Source organism: Pristis pectinata, chromosome 7 (assembly GCF_009764475.1).
Source record: "Pristis pectinata isolate sPriPec2 chromosome 7, sPriPec2.1.pri, whole genome shotgun sequence".
NCBI classification, from domain to species: domain Eukaryota; kingdom Metazoa; phylum Chordata; class Chondrichthyes; order Rhinopristiformes; family Pristidae; genus Pristis; species Pristis pectinata.
The window spans coordinates 19,222,929-19,243,139 of NC_067411.1; the positions used below are offsets into that span (position 1 = coordinate 19,222,929).

The following is a 20,211-nucleotide window of genomic DNA, read 5'->3' on the forward strand; positions in this document are numbered from 1 at the left end:
ATTTAAGAAAGGAGAGAGTGAGAAAACAAGGAATTACTGACCTGTTAGCTTGGATCAGTAATTGGGAAATGCTGGAATCCATAATAAAGACATGATATCAACACACTGAGTAAAGAGTCAACGTGAATTTAGGACAGGGAGATCACATTAGACTGATCTATTGGAGTTCTTTGAGGATGTATCTAAGGAGTAGAGGAGAATGAACCTGAGGATGGTGCATCTTTTGATTTTCAGAAGTCTTTTGCTTGGTCCTGTGGCAGATGGAGTACAATATGGAAAAATCAGCTTATCAACTTTGGTAAAAAGAAGAAATGCTGAGTATTTTTTTAAATAGGGATAGTTTGAAAAATGCTAATTTTCAAAGGGAACTGTCACTTAAAACTAACTTGCAGGTGCAGTAGGCAGTTAGGAAGATAAATTATTACTGAAGGATTTGAGCACAAGAGTAAAGATATCTTACTATAATTATATAGGGCCTTGATGAGACCATACCTGGAGTATTGTGCACAATGTTCGTCCCCTTACCTATAAATTATATACTTGCTATAGAGGGGACTGCAGCAAAGATTCACCAGACTGGTTCCTAAGATAACAGGTCTGTCATATAGGGAGAGATTGAGTAGGTTAGGGCTGTATTCTCCAGCAGAAACACAAGAGACTGCAGGTGCTGGAATCTGGAGCAACAAACAACCTGCTGGAGGAACTCAGCTGGTCGAGTAGCATCTGTGGGAGGAAAGGAATTGTCGACATTTTCAGTTGAAACCCTGTATCAGGATGGATGCAGGATTTCGACCCAAAACATCGACAATTCCCTTCCTCCCACGGATGCTGCTCGACCCGCTGAGTTCCTCCAGCAGATTATTTGTTGCTCTGTATTCTCCAGTGCTTAGATTTCTCAGAGGATGGTGAATCTTTGGAGGGTTGTAGAACCCAGCTGTTGATTGCTTTCAGAACAGATATCCACAGATTTCTGATATTTGTGAAATCAAAGGAGATGGGGAGGCAGGAAAATAGTGTTTGAAGATCAGCCATGATTTTGTTGAATGGCAGAGGAGGCTCAAGGAGCCAAATGATCTATTCTGCACTTATTTCTTATGTTTCTCCTACTTTTTTCACTTCTTCTGCTTCTCTCTCTTTATGTTTTCGGGTGGGTGATGTGGCATTGTGTGAATGATGTTTAAATCTACCACTGATGGCATTTTTATCTATGTTTAAAATTGTTCATAAAAAGCAAAAGGTCTCTTTTTTCTTCAAATACAGTGGTGATCTTGTTAAAATTGCAATATTTCAGCCCAGTTATAATACTGAAACAATGCTTTGAAACAGGATAGGGGTCTTCTCAATTGCCTTGACCTAAATTGCAGCGGGGTGTAGAAATACCAAAGATGTGTGTCAGCATCACATTTAAAGAAATCAATTTCGAGTCATGATTTGTGGTGATACTAAAAAAAAGCCAATTTTAAGTGCTGGGGAATTAGATGTCTTAAAATCTTACTCAGATATGGGAATGGATATAGATTTAAGTAATAATCTTTTTCAGTGATTGGAATTTATCACGGCAATAAATAGCATCCACAATCTGAAATCATTGAATTTGATAAGTTGACATACTTGCTTGATAATGAAAGATGAAATGGAACACCTCCAGGTTCCAACTCATTAAATGTTGGTTTGCTGTTGCAAAAGAACTTTAGTAAGCTGGATATATTCCAAAATATCTGGCAACAATTGCCTGGAAGAAGATCTACACTATGATCTTCAGCGATCCCTCTGGAAGGACTCATACAGCTTAACTTTCACTTGGTTTGGCTCTATAAGTGTATTACAAAACCAACCAATCTGATATCTGAGCACTTGAACCCGCAACACGTTATTGTGTGCGATTCATTCCTAAATCTCAACTTCAGGAAGTACCTTTCCATATAATCTCCCCCACCACTCCAACTCTCTGCTCCCCTGACTCCATCCCTTCCCCTTTCCATATCATTGTGCTTCCAATATGTGGATATGTTGTTAAAACTGCAGAAGAATCCTCAAAGACAAGGTAATGTGTCTAAATCCGTCACTGATTCAATGTGATTACACCTAAGGCTCTGTGTTCTGGGGTTAATTTCCTAAGCTCTGAATTCCTAATCTTTATGATTCCCAACCCTGCTTTAAATCCACTTCTTTAACTGTGCTTTTGATATCCTGTCTTCAAGAATTGGCTCCTTATTTTGAATTAACTTCATGGACTAAGAGAAATTTGCAGCACCCGATAAGCCTAATAACCAACATGCCTTTGGGATGTAGGAGGAAACCGAAGCACTCAGAGGAAACCCACATAGTCATCGGGAGAACATGTAAACTCAATGCAAACAGCACCAGACGGCAGGATTGAACAGAGTTACAAGACAACTGCACTTCCTGTAGCGCTTCTTTTTGGAGTTGTACAGCACAGAAAATGACTCTGCAGCCCACCATATCCATAGCAAGCATCAAGCACCCAGTTTCACTAATCCCATTTTTCATCTCATATCCCCTCAGTCAGGTCCCTCCTCAGCTTTCTCTGATCAAAGAAATCAAATCCAGTCTCTGTTGGCTTTCCACCAAGAAACAGTATTGACTCCAGTGCTCTGAATACTTTATGAATTGCTCCATCATAGGCTAAATCCTGGTGAACCTGCATCCTTTCCAGACCAACATTCCCTTCCTATGACCATGAGAACACAGTACTCCAGCTATAACTGAACTAATTATTTACATAACATAAAGGTCAGACCACATTTGGAGTATTGTGAGCAGTTTTGGGCCTCATATCTAAGGAAGGATGTGCTGGTATTGGAGAAGGTCCAGAGGAGGCTTACAAAAATGATCATGGTAATGAAAGGGTTAATGTATGAAGGCGTGTTTAATGGCTCTGGGCCTGTATTCACTGGAGTTTAGAAGGATGAGGGGGGATCTCATTGAAACCTACCAAATATTGAAAGGCCTGGACAGAGTAGACGTGGAGAGGATGTTTCCAGTAGTGGGAGAGTCTAGGATCAGAGGGCACAGCCTCAGAAAAGAAGGACGTCCGTTTAGAACAGAAATGAGGAGGAATTTCTTTAGCCAGAGGGTGATGAATCTGTGGAATTCATTGCCACAGACAGCTGTGGAGGCCAAGTCGCTGGGTATATTTAAAGCGGAGGCTGACAAGTTCTTGATTAGTAAGAGCATCAAAGGTTACGGGGAGAAGGCAGGAGAATGGGGTTTGAGAGGGAAAATAAATCAGCCACGCTCGAATGGCGGAGCATACTCGATGGGCCAAGTGGTCTAATTCTGCTCCTATGTCTTAGGGTCTTATGGTACCCTACTTCTCTGCTCTGGCAAATAAGGCAAGCGTGAAAGAGGGTACATAAAATTATAAGGGGATAGAAAAGTTATTTAGTAAATATCTTTTTCCCATGGTGGGAATGTCTAAGACAAGAGGGCATAGGTTTAAGGTGAGAGGTAGTAGGTGATCTGAGGCAGAATTTTTTTTACACAGAGGGTGGTTGGAATCTGGAATGTGCTGCCTGAGGGAGAGATGGAAGCAGATAGTCTCAAGGAGCATCTAGACAAGTACTTGAATTGCCAAGACATAGAAGGCTGCGAACCTAATGTGGGGAAATGGGATTCGTGTAGATAGGTACAATAAGAGGCATGGACATGGTGGGTCTGTTTCTGTGCTGTATGACTCCATGACCCCAAGTATCCTGTATGCCTTCTTCAAGTCATCTGTAAACTTAATAATCATAACTCCTACATTCACATCCAGATCATTATTGTATGTAACAAACAGCAGGGGTCCTAGCGCCAATCCCTGTTGTACACCACAGCTCACAAGCTTCCACTCCCGAAAACAACCTTCCCCCGTCACCATCTGCCTAGTATCTCTTTGAAACAATGGAGGTTGAGGGGATGGCAATTAATTGAGAAATGCAAAGTTATGAGATACCTAAACAGATTAAAGAAAGAGAACTGATTTGTTTTGAGTAATCAAAGGGTGTAGATCTGTTAACTGGTAGACAGATTAGGAAAGAATTGTGGAAATACAATTTTACTCAATAAGAAATGGGACTTTGAATTCAATACCTGAAAAGATGATGGAGCCAGGAACCCACAGCACACTTTAAGTAGTACCCGGTTGAGCACTTCAACAACTAGAAGCTATGGACCAAGAGTAAGGAAGTGGGATTAAATCCAAAGTGTGTTTTTGGTTGTCATGGACACATTGGGCCAAATAGCCTCCAATGTCGTAAATATCTATAAATTCCGTGAAATACAAACTGTACTGGTGCTGAACCACTGGTAAGAATTTCCTACAGATACCAGTCATAGCAAAGCCTTTCCAGTCAAGCCCTACTCACGAGAATGCAGGAAACAATTTGTCAGCTGGCTAGGACTTGAGTCCAGCATAGCCAGCTCACTAACCTGTCAAAAATTTTAAATGTTTCCAAACATCTCTAGCAATCAAGAGTATTAAAAACTAGACAAACTATTTAAGATTATTACAAAAGGTTAAACTACTCAAAGATTAAAAACATTTGAATAAAGTCAATAAAGTAATTGTACTTTATCTAATTCCTAGGTTCCTTGCAGCTGTTTCTCTCCATTGAAATATAGGAGTTGCTGATCCAGAAGGAGATTCAACTGGATGGAGGTTGAAAGGACAGATTCCCAGGACAAGTATTGAGATTTGCAAAAAGTTCTCACTGAGCACCTTTCAGGAAGACCAGAACACAAGCTTCATGACAAGTGAAAAAAAGTTGGCATTTCACAGTAACATCACATTAACTCTTTGACACTTGTGAGATTTTGAAAGTTTCTAGTGGAATAAAGAACATTAGGATATCCACAGACAATAAAAAGGGCCAAGTAATTACATTTTTTTGTGTGTAACTTCTCTTTCATATGGTGTATTTTGTTCACAGAATATCACTTCACCCACCCAAAAATGTGAAGGCATGGAAGCTCATTTGGGTCAAATAAAACAATTAGCGTTAGCAGGGAACATAGAAATGACCAAGAAAGCTTATATTAGACATGTGAAGAGAAAAAAGATAAGTGAAGATAAATGTAAGCCTTATATAGTCAGAAATGAGGGAATTTATAATAGGCAACATAGAAATGGCAGACCAAATGAAAAAATAATTTGGATCCATCACTATACAAGAGGATGTAAATAACCTTCCAGAAATATTAGGGACCTAGGGTCTAGTGAGAGAAAGGAACCAAAGGAAATTCATATTAATAAGAAAATAATGCAAGGGAAATTCATGGGATTGAAAGCCAATAAACTGCAAAGCCTGATGGCCTGCATCTTAGAGTACTTAAGGAAACAGGCCCTGGAAATAGTGGATGCATTGGTGGTAAATTTTCAACATTATTTGGACTCTGGATAAGTACCTATGGATTAGAGGGTAGCTAATGTAACCCCAGTACTTGAAAAAGAATGAATAGAGAAAATGGGGAACTATGGATCTGTTAGCCTACGTCAGTAGTGGGGAAAATGCTAGAGTCCATTATTAACAATGAAATAATAGAAAACATCTCAAGATACCACTTGTGGTATCAAGTGGTATCTCTCAAGTGGTATCTCGTGATATCGCCTTTATCACGACAGGATTTGAATGCAGGAGTAAGGAAGCCTTCCTGTAATTACACAGGGTCTTTGGGAGACTGCATGTCGAATATTGAGCATGGTTCTGGTCTCCTTACCTAGGCAAGGAGGTCATTTTCCATTGAAGGATTGCAATGAAGATTCAATTGGGTGATTCCAGGGATGGTAGGTTTGCATATGAGGAGAGATTAAGTGGACTAAGCCAGTATTCTCTAGAGTTTAGAAAAATGAGAGGAGATCTCATGGAAACTTACAAAATTCTTACAGGCTTGACAGCTGGGCTCAGAGAGGATGAAGAATCCCCTTGGCAGAAGAATCTAGGGATCACAGTCTCAGAAGAAGGGTAAGACATTTAAGACTGCGATGAGGAGAACCTTGGAGACTCAGCTACTGAGTTCATTTAAAACAGAGAGAAATAGATTTCTGGATATTAAGAGAATAAAGGGATATGCAGCAAAATTCCACAAAGCTGGAAGATCGGACATGATCTTGATGAATGGTGGAGCAGGCTTGAAGGACTGGATGGTTTATAGTTACTTTGCTTTCTTAAATTTCTTATTTCTAATCATGATCCCACATAGTTAAATGTGCCTGTAGCTCACCAAGCCTGTTTAATACAATTCTTGCAATTCTTGACCACCATACAAGTATTCTAAAACTCACTTCAGATATCACTAAATCACTTCTATATTATTTCCAGCCCACATCCACCACTTTTTTTTAAATTTCCTGTACTTTTTGCAATAATTCCCCTTAGCCATCATGTGGTTCCTGATCTTTTAAGAGAATTTATATTCTTTTTCCAGGAACAGATTGATTTCCGCTTTAAACATTTGAATCTGTTAATCTTTTCCATCAGAGACATCTGGTAACATAACAAGCACTTACTTTAATATCAGCAGTTGAGGAAAGAGGTAGACTACCTCAGTACTATAGATCATTTTTGCACAGATCATGGCAGCTCCACAGGTATCATAGTTCTGCTGCTGCAACAAAGTCATTTAAAATGAAAATTTCTAAGAGTCACATAAGGTTTTGGGGATGAGAAACACCACTTGACCTTAAATGGTTATCTATTTGTTTCAAGAAAAACATCTCTCAGGAAATGCAAATTTGTTACTGCTCCAAAAAGTATATATTTAGTATTCTATTATGAATAAAACCATTCCCTGCTGCAGAAATAATCACTGTCACAAGACAATTTTTCATAAACCTCTTAATTTGTTGGACTTGAAGATATATTACATCTATGTGTTGTGAGAATAATTTACTTTTGTACTTTACACGACCGACTGCCCTCATGTTGTCTCTTGACGGAGATTAGTTGTGATGTGCTGGAGTTCCCAATTGGCTTCAACCTAGATTTAATGGGTACTAAGAGCTCGCGTTGCTATGGCAATTCTAAGTTGAGTTGAGTGCCAGAAGTTACTCCAGACTGCTTCACTGAAACACATTGTTGCTGCTTGGTTGATTTATGCAATAATCACAGCAGAATATTCCCTGGGAAATGTGTTGAATCAAGATAATGTGGACAGAGAGGTCCACAGAGTAAAAACTTGAAGACACTTAATAAAGTGCAAATTTGTGTCCAGGTATTGGCTGTTCCAATGAGGAAAATTGAGAGGAGATCGGAAATGTCAAAATTTGGATGCTAATTTTCTACTTCCTAATTAAGTTCTTAAACCAAAGGTAAGAATTGAACTATAGTCTGGACTTCAGCTGAGAAAGGAATGAAATTTTGCAAAGCTCATGTGAATGAATGGACAAGGAATCAAGAATGCAAATGAACATATTTCAAATGAAGTACAGGAGCACTAAAATGACTTAATTTGTTATGAATCTAGAAACTGAACTTTTCTTGTTATTGTATTTCAGTTTTTCAATACTGTGTTAATGTCCAGTATTAACAGATATGGAAGAAAAGAAAGAGCAAATGTCCAGAGATTCTCAAAGATATCAAGACAGGTTGAAAAGGTAGTTAACCAAGCATGTGAGATGTTTTCCGTTGGTAATCAAGGTATAGAGTGTAAGAGCAGGAGATTAAATTAGAACTGTATACAACACTGGTTCAACCACTTCTTGAGAGGTGTAGATACTTCTAGTCACCACACTACAGGAAAGATGTGATTGCACTGTGAGGGTCCAAAGGAAATTATCGAGGGTGTCGCCAGTACCGGAAAAACCTAACTATGAGGAAAGATTGGATAAACTGTGGTTGTTTTCTTTTGAAAAGTGGAAGTTTCGTGAAGACTTAACTGAGGCATCTGAAATTATGGGGCTTCTAGATTGAGTAAGTAGGAAGGACCTGATTCCTTTAGCAGACGGGTTGAAAACCAGGAACGTAGATTTAAAAGTAGAAGGAATAGAGAGGAGATAAGGAAGCATGTGTACACCCAGAGTCTGGGACGGGTTTGGTAGGGGCCAAAAAAGGTGGGAGAGGCAGAATTCTTCATCACACTTAAAAAGTGCCTGGATGTGTACTTGAAGGTCATGACTGGATCAAGAGCTGGAAGATGGATTAGGCTGGATCACTGTTTCTTAAGCAGCCTGGACACAATGAGCCAAATGGCCTCCTTTGTCATAAATCTTCAATAGTTCTCATCCCTCAGATTTTCTGATGTGTATTTTAGTGAGAAATAGTGAGAAAATGCAAATGGAATAAATTTACAGTGTAAGCATATATTTGAGAGGTATGTTTAATGGCAATATTGAACACAATATCTTTTTTATAGGTGTTCATGCTTAAAGACAGTTTCAGAAATGGTGGCTGAGCAAAGGAAAATTCTCCAGTGTTTTTCTGCAATCTGCTTCATTCTTATTTCACGTAAGTGATTTTACCTATGTGCTCAACTTATGAATGATAAGTGGACGAACCATCCATCACAAATACAGAGTATCCCATACACTTGAAGTTGCATATGGTGAGTTGGATGTGCTTTTGTTATGTAGATTTATATTGCAGTAGATACGGAGGGGCTCTGGGTGTCTTCAACTTGACTTGTGGCATCAGATCAAAAGTGAACGAAAGAAACCAGACTCATTCCTGAGCCGGCTGTCCTGTCAAATGAGAAGATATTGAGGAGGCTCAGTCTCTGTTCTCTAGAATATAAAAGAATGAAGAGGGGACCTCTGAAATGTACTAATTTCTATAGGATTCAACAGGTTGAATACAGGCAGGATGTTTCCACTGGCTGAGGAGTCAAGAACTAGCAGTCACAGTATCAAAATAAAGAACAGGCCATTTAGGACTGAGATGAGGAGAAGTTTCTTCATGTAGAGTGTGGTGAATTTTTGGAATAAGCAGAAGTTAATAGATTTCTGGATATTAAAGGAATCAAGGGTTTTGGGGACAAGGTGGGAAAATGATGTTTGAGAATCAGGCATGATCTTGTTGAATTGTTAAACAGATACAATGGGCTGAATGGCCTATTTCTGCTCCTCTTTCTTTTGCCTTCTTGTTCCCTTCCTAAGTCCACCTGCCACGCTATCTCAGGTGATGAATCTGTTTTCCTCCTTGTTGAACACAAGTTGGAAGAAGCACTGAATGTAGCAAGGGCACAGAACATACTACGGGTGGGGAACTTTAAAGTCCATCACCAAGTGTGGTTTAGTAGCATCACTGAGCTGGCCAAACCTGAAGGAAGAGCTGCCAGGCTGGTTCTACAACAGGTGGCGAGAAAACTAAATAGAAGCTAAAAGAAAACTTATATCTATTTGGAATTATCTGTTTATTGAAGATGCATCTGCTCATATCACCATTAGTGGTAGTAACCACCTCTCAGTTCTTCCTTTCTTCATACTGAGGACAATTTCCATCTCCAAAAGCCAAACCATTGTGCTAAACAGGGTAGTTCAGAACAAAACTAGCAGATAAACACTGGGTATCCACTGAGTGGTATCCCTTCACACTCTGTAATCTCGTAGGCTGACATATTCCCCACACTCTACAATGGCCATCAAACTGGGAGAGTAATTTTGGTGTGATGTGCAGAAAAGCCAGGAGCAGCACCAAGTACATCTACAAAATGTATTGCAGCTATTTATAAAACATAGAATAGTACAGCACAGGAACAGGCCCTTCGGGCCATGATGTCTGTGCCAAGCATGATGCCAAATTAAAATAATCCCTTCTGCCTACACGTGATCCATAGCCCCCCATTCCCTGCATATTCATGTGCCCATCTAAAGGCCTCTTGAACACTACTATCATATCTGCTTCCACTATCATCCCTGGTAGCACATTTGTTAAAGTTTCTTCAGCAGTTTCTCCAAACTTGCAGCTTCCATCACCAAGAAGAACAAGAACTTAAGTATATGGAACACCATCACCTGCAGGTTCCCTTCAAAGTCACACACAGTCCTGACTTGGAAATACGTCACTGTTCCTTCACTGTCACTGTGTCTGAACCCTTGGACTTCCTACTCAACAGCACTGTATTCACCACAGAGACTGCACTAGTTCAAGAAGGTAGCTCAACACCACCTTTTAGGGATGGGCAATAAATGCTGGCCTTGCCAGTTAACCTGCATCCTATTAATGAATAAAATCCAAAGATCCAAAATCACCTATTCCTTCTAAGTGTAGCTCAATGCCATCTAGAAGTGCAAATCAATGCCATTTGATTTTCAGAGCATATGCAATGGCCAATACATCATTTTCAGACTATAACCATTTTGAAAATATGCAATCCAACAGTGTCAAGTGGGTCAGGAAACATTCAGAAGGCTCACATATTAATCTTCAACTGAAGTTTTTCAACTCATACTGTGCAATACTTCTATAGTGTATCAAAGTTGAAATAATTTGTTTTAAGCACTGTTATAACTGTTTTACAGAAAAGTCTGTTTTAATTTGGTCGCAAAATCTGGCTCCGACATTTATGGCAAACATGACTGTTGTACGTGTGACTGAAGATGCACCAAAAGGTAAACTTAAGTTGATTGAAGTTCTAGAACTGTAACTGTAACTGTGCCTGTCCAGTTCTTGGGCTATCCTGAGGGATTGAAGATGACTTGCTTCCACTCCAGTTTTGTGGTTTCTGAGGTGGAAGATGCAATCAATGTGGGAGCTGCAGAGTCTGCCAGAAGTGGGCAGGCGGTGTTTGATTGGACAGGTAGGTGGGTTATCTTGGAGATTCTTTAGTCCTTTACTGCTTGGCCTTCACATTCTCCTATCAAAGAGACTTGACATTCTCAATGTCTTCCCAGATGCTCCTCCATTGTGAATTATCACAGGTCAGGGAGACCCATGAGTCAGTGAGGATGTTACTTCTTTTCAAGGGGACTTTGGGTACACAGCTGAAGCACTTTCTCTATCCTCTTGGAAATCACTTGCCATGACGGAGCTTGGAGTGGAGAGTTTGTTTCAGGAGTTTGGTGTCAGGAATGCAGATGATGTAGTTCAACTGCGTGAGACATAGAACCCTGATAATGGGGTAGCTAGTGAGGGAGGGGAGTCTAATATTGGTTCCCTTATGCTGCCCGTGGATCTGGCTCAAGTTCAAGTTTACTGTTGTCATAGGCATATATACACAGGGTAAATGCCGTGAAGATTAGCTTTTTGCAGCAGCAGCACAGTACATTATAGATGTGGCAAACATAAGTTACATAAACTTAAATTAACATATGATCTTTCACTTCTCTCCTCCAATATTACTAAGTTTGAGTTTGATGTCACATTAAGAGAAACAAAATGGAACCAAATAAAAAAACTGTCCTGACAGTTTATTTTTTCACACCTTTGCTAAACCTGCAATGTCTGATTACTGATGTTCTGTTCAACGGGCTGTTCCTTGGTTGTAGCATTTGAAACCTACAGCAACGAGTTGGCACTCAGTTGTACATTCTGAAGACGCTGGGTGGAATTATGAGAGTGGTTTCATTCTACTAGCTTTGTTACTACATGTAAATGTCAAAATGAATTTTAATATGTCTATTTTGTGGGAATCACATGTGGATTCCTCTCCAATACATACATCTTGACTTGGAAATATATCATTATCACTGAGTCAAAATCCTGGAACTATCAACCCAGCTATGTTGTGGGAGTACCTTCACCAGAAGGAGTGCAATGTTCAAGAATGTGTCTCAGCCACCACGTTCTCAAGGGCAATTAGGCATGGTTAATAAATGCCAGCCTTGCCAAAAATGAACAAATCTTGAAAAATGAATCAAGGAAAAGTCATCACTGCAGCTCTTTATTTTCCCGAGAAGTGCTGGAGGCTCTGCAGGCATTTCCTATCATAAGTGCTGGGAAATTCAGGAGTTTCACCTGAATGCAGAGAACCAAATACCCTGGCCAATATTTGCTGGGGTTTTGCCAAGCATGTTCGGCCATTGGTCTCACCCTCGACTCCTGTGGTGGAGTGCAGCTTCCTGGAATTCCTTGGAACTTACGCCAGGGAACCTGGCCACCAACCATGCCCCAGGTTAGACTGGCAGAGGAACAACGACCCTATTCATTTCAATGAAAAGCTAAGGCTGGGAAGTATTTAGAAAAGTTTTACGTTTTAATATTTTTAATTAATTGACTTTATTTTAAAATTTTGAAATGTTTTCAAGGGCTTTTTTGATTAGTTTTTACTTTGCAAAAAAAAAAAGATTGGTTTGCTTTTACATATTTTTTGAAGGTTTTAAATGTTTCTACATGAGACATCAACAAACATTCAAGTTTTTGACAGTCTTGACATCCGGCTAATCTGGGGCTGTGGTGACAGCCAGTTGGCAAAGTTTCTTCAGCATTTCTGTGGCGGAAGGGCTTGTTCTAGCCCTGTCACCTGATGGGATATTTTACAGAACGGTGACAAGACTTGCAATATCTTCTACACGGTGACACAGTGGCACAACTAATCGAGCTGCTGCCTCACATCTCCAGCTCCACTGGATCCAATCCTAACCAGTATCGAGTGTGCACGTTCTCCTGATGTCCACATGGGTATCAGCCCACAAGTCAAAGATATGAGGGTTAATTGGCCACTGTAAATTGTCTCTGATGTTCCGGTGACTGTAGAATTGAGGGAGAGTTAATGGAAAATACAGAGAATTAAATAACAAGTAATTAGTAGAGACGTATTCATGATGGTTGGTGTGGACTTGCTGGGCCGAATGTTTAATAGGCATTTGGACGGGTACTCGGACAGGAAGGGTATATAGGGATACAGGCCTAATATAGGCAGAAGGGATTAGTATAGATGCGCAACAAAGTCGGCATGGATTAGGTGGTCTGAAAGGGCCTCTTTCTGTGCCATGTGATTCTGTGATTTGATGATTCCATGATTCTAAGAGCTTGTTTCCACACTGTAAGAATGTGATGAGGAAGTTTTGCCAGTGCACTTGCATAAGTTAAGTACAGCTTAGCAGGTAAGTGAACAGTGAGTGCCAGAAACTTGTTATTGCCAGGAAATTCTGGGTCTTTGTTGGTTCATCCTAATATAACATTGAACATGTTACTCAAGCAAAAAGGAATCCAATTGTATCAGATCTTTCAGTCAGTCTTTCTTACTCAGTTTATCCTTTATCACATCTGTCATCAATCCCCTTTTACTTTGATCACTTTATCTTTGTTCTTGTGCTGATGTAAAAACCTACTAATATCCTCCTCTTTAACCCTTCCATTCCATCTCTCTTCACTTACTGGCCATCAGTATCTTCATATCTTATTGTCATTTCATATTCCCACTCCAGGTACATCTGTTTTCCGGATAGCTGCTGAAGATAAAGATGGCGATCCACTTTTGTATGGGTTGGAGGGAGAATTAGCATCAGTTTACTTTACAGTGAACAGCACCAGTGGTGATGTAACTATTAAAGAAGCCATTGACAGAGAGGTTTGTGTGTTTTTTTTTACTAAATTACCATTATTTTACGGTTATGCAGCAATACTATGGCAATGGAGATGACTGTATTCTTTTTATTGCATCTTTTGCCTGGTGTTGGTGGAAAGATAATTCATTCATTACATGAAAGACAATGTTTCCCTTGGCTTTGTGATGCTGCGTGAAGTTGGTCTTCATCAATTGCATCAAACAAATGATGTCAATCTGCAGCCTACTCGACAACAAGACGTTGCAAAACAACCATCAATTCACAATTGTCCATTTGCTTCATCAATAAGGACTAATTTCAACACCCTCCCTACCATCAGTGGGACTAAGGGAGACTGCTAAACCATTCTATCAGTTGGCATTTGGATTTTCTGGCCTATTGTATGGTTTATCAGGCAGCTCAAAAAATAATGCATTTGCTCCTTAATTTCCACTTCTTCTGTTTGTCAAGGTGCAATCCGTCACATCCCAGGCACTTGGTCAGCGTTCCACATTCCCATATTATGTACACCACAATCCAATGTCTAGCAAACTCCCTCTTCTTCATGTTATTAAGGCATTTCCTGCATCAATGCAACATTTATTTCTTATACTAGCTATCCAGATTGGACCCAGTTTTCTTCTATATTCCACTTGTCCAAATTCAGGATTCTGGCAGCCAGCAGATACCCAGCCCAACAAGATGAACCCAGATCTTAAAGGCGAAAGGCCAGCAAAGTCTTGCTCTCCCTTCACAGCACTGTTAACTTTAGCTCATTTTTTTTCACTGAGTATATTCAAGACGGAGGTCAATAGAGTTTTAAATATTAATAGTATCAAGGAAAATAGGGTTAGTGCAGGAAAGTGATGATGAGGTAAAAGATCGTCCATGATGTTATTGAATGGCAAGGGAGGTGTAAAGGGCCAAATATCCTATTCATACTTTTACTTCTTATGCTCATGTTCTCAATATCTCACCTTGCCAAGGGAAGTGAAAGACTTCTTTACTGGCATTCAGCATTTGCACTCATGTCTGAATTAAGAGCACAATGAAGTCTGGACTGAGTGGTTCAAGTGGAAACCAAACTAAATCTAGCAAACAGATGATTGGTGACGAGGGGCAGCATTGTGATGCAGCAGTTAGTATCTGTGTGCAGTTTGCACAGTCTCCCTGTAAACATGTGGGCTTCCTCCAGGTGCTCTGGTTTCCTCACACATCCCAAAGATGTGCTGGCTGTTAGGTTAATTGGCTAATTTAGGTTGGTTTGCAGGAGAATCAGAGGCATGAGAGAGAATAGATTAAAGGGAAATAAGTGAAGGGATGAGACCAGCGGGAATGCACTGAGAGCTGGCCTGGACTCGATGGGCTGAATGGCCTCCTTCTATGACATAAGCGAATTTGAGAATATGATAACATCACTTTCAAGGTGTCAAAACTGGCCAGTTCTGGTGTAAGGTTAGGGTTAAGGTAATGAGTAATGGGGGTACTTGGTAGGTCAGATACCATCTGTGGAAAGGGGATTAGGGTTGACATTATACGTTGATGACCTTTCATGATGGAGGGACGGCTGGGGCATATGCTAACCTGCTGAGTATTTCCAGCATTTTCTGTCTTTATTTCAGATTTATAGCATCTGCAATGTTTTTGTTTTCAATGATTTAGCATAATCCAGTAGGTTCATGGTGATGTACTATAATGGGAAAGAGGCCATTCGGCCCATCAGGTTCATGGCAGCTCCCAGTAGAATAATCCCATCAGTTCCTTTTCCCACCTCCGTATTTCCCCGTGATCCCGCAGCTCATTCTTGTTTACACATGCCCGACAACTCCAGTTCCTCTGCCACTTGCCTACACTGAGGGATAATTTACAGTATCCAGTTAACCTACCAACATATCTTTGGGATTTGGGAGAAACCCAACAAGGTCATGGACAGAACATTCAAGCTCCACACAGACAGCACCTGAGGTCGGGATTGAACCTGGGCCCCTGGAACTGTGAGGCAGCAGCGTTAATTGTTGTGACACTGTGCTGCCCTCCATCATTGACTCTATCATTTCCTTCAAAGTTTATTTTTATTCACATAATCAATTGAATATAAATTCCCCAGTTGCTGTGATGGGATTGAACACATGTCTGCAGATCGTTGATCCAGATCTCAGGATCACATTCTATTAATTTATATATTTATTTCCCAGAATCTGGGCTGTGCTGGAAAAGCCAGCATTTATTGCTCATCCCTAGTTAGACTCATAGAGTCATATAGCATGGAAACAGGCCATTTGGCCCAGCATGTCCATGCTGACCAGTGGGCACCCATCTGTGTTAATCCCATCTTCCAGCACTTGGCCCATAACCTTCTATGCCTCAACAATTCCAAATGCTTGATTCAAATGCTGTCAGCGATTCTGTTTCCACCACTTTCTCAGCCAGTGAATTCCAGGTACTCACCATTCTCTGGGTGAGAAAGATCACCCTCAGATCCCCTCTAAATCTCTTACCCCTTTCCCTAAATCGATGTCCTCTAGTTTTATCTACCTCTGATTTGGGGAAAATGTTCCCTGCAGTCCCACAATCTATACCCCTCATAATTTTATACCCCTCAATAATCTTCCCTCTTAACCTTCTCCACCCCAGGGAAAACAGACCTAGCCTCACCAGTCTCTACTCCATCCCACGCAACATCCTGTTAAATCCCCCCTGCATCCTTTCTAGCACTATCACAAAATTGCCTTTGAGAAGTTAATGGTGAGCCACCTTCTTGAATCTTTACAATGCTTCTGGTGCAGGTAATCCCACAATGCTGTTGGGGAAGGGGTTCCAGGGTTCATACCCAGTGAAAATGAAGGACCGGTGATATGTTTCCAACTCAGGATGAAATCTGATTTGGAGGGGAACCTGAAGTGGTGGCGTTCCCACATGCCTGCCGTCTTTGTCCTTCCTGCTGGTTGAGTTAATGGATTTGAAAGGTGCTGTTGGAGTAGCCTGGGTGTGTATTTGTAGTGCATTCTGGAAATGGTACAATGCAGCCACTGTGCGCCCATGGTGGAGGGAATGAGTGGTTTAGCTGGTGGAATGGGGTGCCAATCAAACAAGCTGCTTTATGCTGGATGGTATCAAGCTTCTTGTAACTCGTTGATGTCTCACTCATCCAAGAGAGGACTTCTGACTCCTGCCTTGTTGGTGGTGGAAAGGCTTTGGAGATGATACTCAGCCTCTGACCAGCCCTTGTAGACATGGTTTGTATGTGTCTGGTCCAGGTGAATTTCTGGCCAATGTTGATGGTGGGGGACTCAGCAATGATAATGTCATTGGATGTAAAGGGTAAGTGGTTAGACTCTTAATTGTGGAAGTTGATCATTTCCTGACATTTCTGTGGTATGTATGTTGCTTGCCATGCCTGCAGGTTGTGCTGCATAGGCTGCGTCATTTGCAGAGGAGTTTCAAGTATATTTGACCATTGTACAATCCTCAGCAAATATCCCCACATCTGAAGCAGCTGAGGGCGGTCTGGCCTGGGATACTGGCAAGAGGAACTCCGGCAGTGATATCCTGGGGTTGGCATAGTTAACCTTCCACAACTATTACTTAGCTCTGCCTTCAATACAATAATTCTAAGCACCAAACTCCAAAACCTAGGACTCAACACCTCCCTTTGTAACTGGATCCTTGACTTTCTAACAAACAGACTGCAATCAGTGAGGATAGGCAGCAATACCTCCAGCACGATTATTCTCAACACTGGTGCCTCACAAGGCTGCGTCCTCAGCCCTCTACTCTACTCCCTATACACACATGACTGTGTGGCCAGATTCTGCTCTAACTCCATCTACAAGTTTGCAGATGATACCACCATTGTAGGCCATACCTCAAACAGCGATGAGTGGGAGTACAGGAAGGAGATAGAGAGCTTGGTGGAATGGTGTCATGACAACAACCCTTCCCTCAATGTCAACAAAACAAAAGAGCTGGTCATTGACTTCAGGAAAGGGGGCGGTATACATGCACCTGTCTACATCAATGGTGCTCAGGTCGAGAGGGTTGAGAGCTTCAAGTTCCTGGGAGTGAACATCACCAACAGCCTGTTCTGGTCAAATCACGTAGATGGCCACAGCCAAGGAAGCTCACCAGTGCCTCTACTTCCTCAGGAGGCTAAAGAAATTTGGCTTGTCCCCTTTGACTCTCACCAACTTTTACCGATGCACCATTGAAAGCATCCTATCTGGATGTATCACGGCTTGGTACAGCAACTGCTCTGCCCAGGACCGCAAGAAGCTGCAGAGAGTTGTGGACACAGCCCAGTGCATCACAGACACCAGCCTTCCCTCCTTGGACTCTGTCTTTACCTCTCGTTGTCTTGGTGTAGCAGCCAGCATAATCAAAGACCCCACCCACCCAGGACATTCTCTCTTCTCTCCTCTTCCGTCGGGTAGAAGATACAGGTGCATGAGGGCACGTACCACCAGACTTAAGGACAGCTTCTACCCTACTGTGATAAGACTATTGAATGGTTCCCTTATACAATGAGATGGACTATGACCTCACGATCTACCTTGTTGTGACCTTGCACCTTATTGCACTGCACTTTCACTGTAGCTGTGACACTTTACTATGTACTGTTACTGTTTTTACCTGTACTATATCAATGCACTCTGTACTAACTCAATGTAACTGCACTGTGTAATGAATTGACCTGTACGATCGGTTTGTAAGACAAGCTTTTCACTGTACCTCAGTACAAGTGACAATAATATACCAATACCACTGTGCTCTCATGGTGCAGCATTGGAGGTGCAGTAAGCAGAAATTAATTGTTTATTCACGCTTGGATCATCTACTTTTTACTCATATTTACTTTTTTTAATCAAAATTAGCAAATGAATATCAACCAATAGTGAGTGAGCTGCACCTTTTATGTAGACCCCAAATGCCCAAAACATTTTTGCCCTGGTAATCTTATCAGAGCAGATCCATACAACTTAGGAAGGAAGGAGGGTAGAAGGCATGAAGTGAAACATTGAGGGGCAGGTATGGGAGAAATAGAGGGGAACTGCAATTGGTAAAAATGAGATGAGCAGCCAATGGGTTGCTCTTCTGCTGCACTTGAATCGCCAACTCTCCTCACTTCAGCTTCCGTTGAATGAGGAGTGTTAACATGCATCTCCGTGCTTCCCTGATGTTCTGAGTAATGGCTTCTGCCTTTTCTATGCATTATGTGACTCACCTTTGGAAAGCAGCTTGTGTTTAAAATACAACACTCAAAAGAAACTTCAAATCCTTTTTGCAGATGTACGGTCAACAACTTCTGAAATGCAGGGTCATTATCATTTGCAATAACTCCATAGAACCCCCTCTTCATCCATTGTTTCTCATTATCAAGACCTGTGCCTAATTTCATCTTAAAATAATTATCTTGAAATAACATTCCAGTTCTACATTAAATTATCTGATCGATATATTGTTTGTGTTGGCAGGACATGAAACCATGAGAAATTCTCTGACTAACAAAAATGTTAAGAAATATGTCATAGCAAAGGATTTGATCTTAATGCTTGATTTGAATAAGTCACATATGGTAAAATGTCCCAAGCAATAAATGTTCAGCTTGAAGACCTATTTAGCACACCAGAACAGCTGGTTCATTCAACTTTTATAACTTGGACACCACTCCAAAATTCCAAGAGTTTAAAAGTAAAGCCAGTGGGTCAAATATCACAGTGACAAAATGATAATATTTGACATTGACCTCAAAAGAAACTACCCACAAAGTATTAGCCAGCTCTAGATTGCATACCTTCTCTTTCTCTATGTCACTTTGAATTTGGGACCTCCTGCATTGGATCCATGGGACCCAATAACATGGCAAGCATTAGGAACACTAAACAACCAATCAGACTGAACAATTCTCAAAGATGGTTAAGTAAGAGGATATGTAAATTGCATTGCAATCATTATAGTAAAATCAAAATAAAGATTAAGATGTGCGCAAGAGATTAAGAAAGAAATTTAAACAGCAGAAAAACATACACTTTAAAAAAAATCCACAACTTTTTAATTTTGTTCTGAAGAAATGAGACTCCAAAGCTGTAAATTTATTTCTTTCGGCTCTGTTCACCACTAATTGTGACCTAATTCACTGTTTCAAATGTCAACTGCCTAGAGGTTAGTGCCTTTACCTTGAGCAGAGTTACCCATTTTACATTTGCTTTAGAGGTCCTGGGGGTTATATTTTGACATGAAGCAGATTGGCTGGGTGGCTATTTAAAGATCAATATAAAGAAAAGTAACAAATATTATACATTAGTTTAAAAAATGCACAATGATAAATTCAGCAACTATTTGCAATCAGTTTAACCTTTTTGGTGAGAAGCCTTTAGAAACAATAGTCAGGGAAAAGTCATTAGGCATTTGGAGATATCTGAATTTAATAACAGGAGAACTTGCACTATTAAAGACAGATTGCATTTGACTAATCTGATTGAGTTTTTGAAAACAAAGCAGAAAATGATGAAAGAAGATAACATGGTGGATGCTGAATATTTTCAGAAAGTTTTGGTCATAAAAGGCTGACTAGAAAAGTTGAAGCCCATGAAATGAATGACTCATTGGCAGCATTTATAAGGAATATCTTAGGGGCAGAAAGAAGAGTGGTTTAGGCTGGAGAATGGTAGACAATAGTATTGCCCAGAGGTCAGTACCAGGACCACACCCTTTTGGGTATACATTAATGACTTAGATATGGATGTTCATGGTAATATTTCCAAAATTCACAGATAACACAAAGGTGG

General features: G+C 40.6%; 1 protein-coding gene across 6 annotated transcripts in view; it reads left to right on the forward strand.

Moving 5' to 3' along the window:
- Positions 1–7,143: 7,143 nt before the first annotated feature.
- LOC127572647 (cadherin-related family member 2-like) overlaps positions 7,144–20,211 on the forward strand; it is a 92,973-nt gene continuing 79,905 nt past the window's right edge. For all 6 annotated transcript variants that reach the window (XM_052020127.1, XM_052020129.1, XM_052020131.1 and 3 more), the window contains exons 1-4: positions 7,144–7,312; positions 8,356–8,447; positions 10,460–10,549; positions 13,307–13,449. In XM_052020127.1, the coding sequence (XP_051876087.1) occupies positions 7,272–7,312; positions 8,356–8,447; positions 10,460–10,549; positions 13,307–13,449 (366 nt within the window). In that variant the 5' untranslated portion in view covers positions 7,144–7,271. The remainder of the gene's footprint in view (positions 7,313–8,355; positions 8,448–10,459; positions 10,550–13,306; positions 13,450–20,211) is intronic.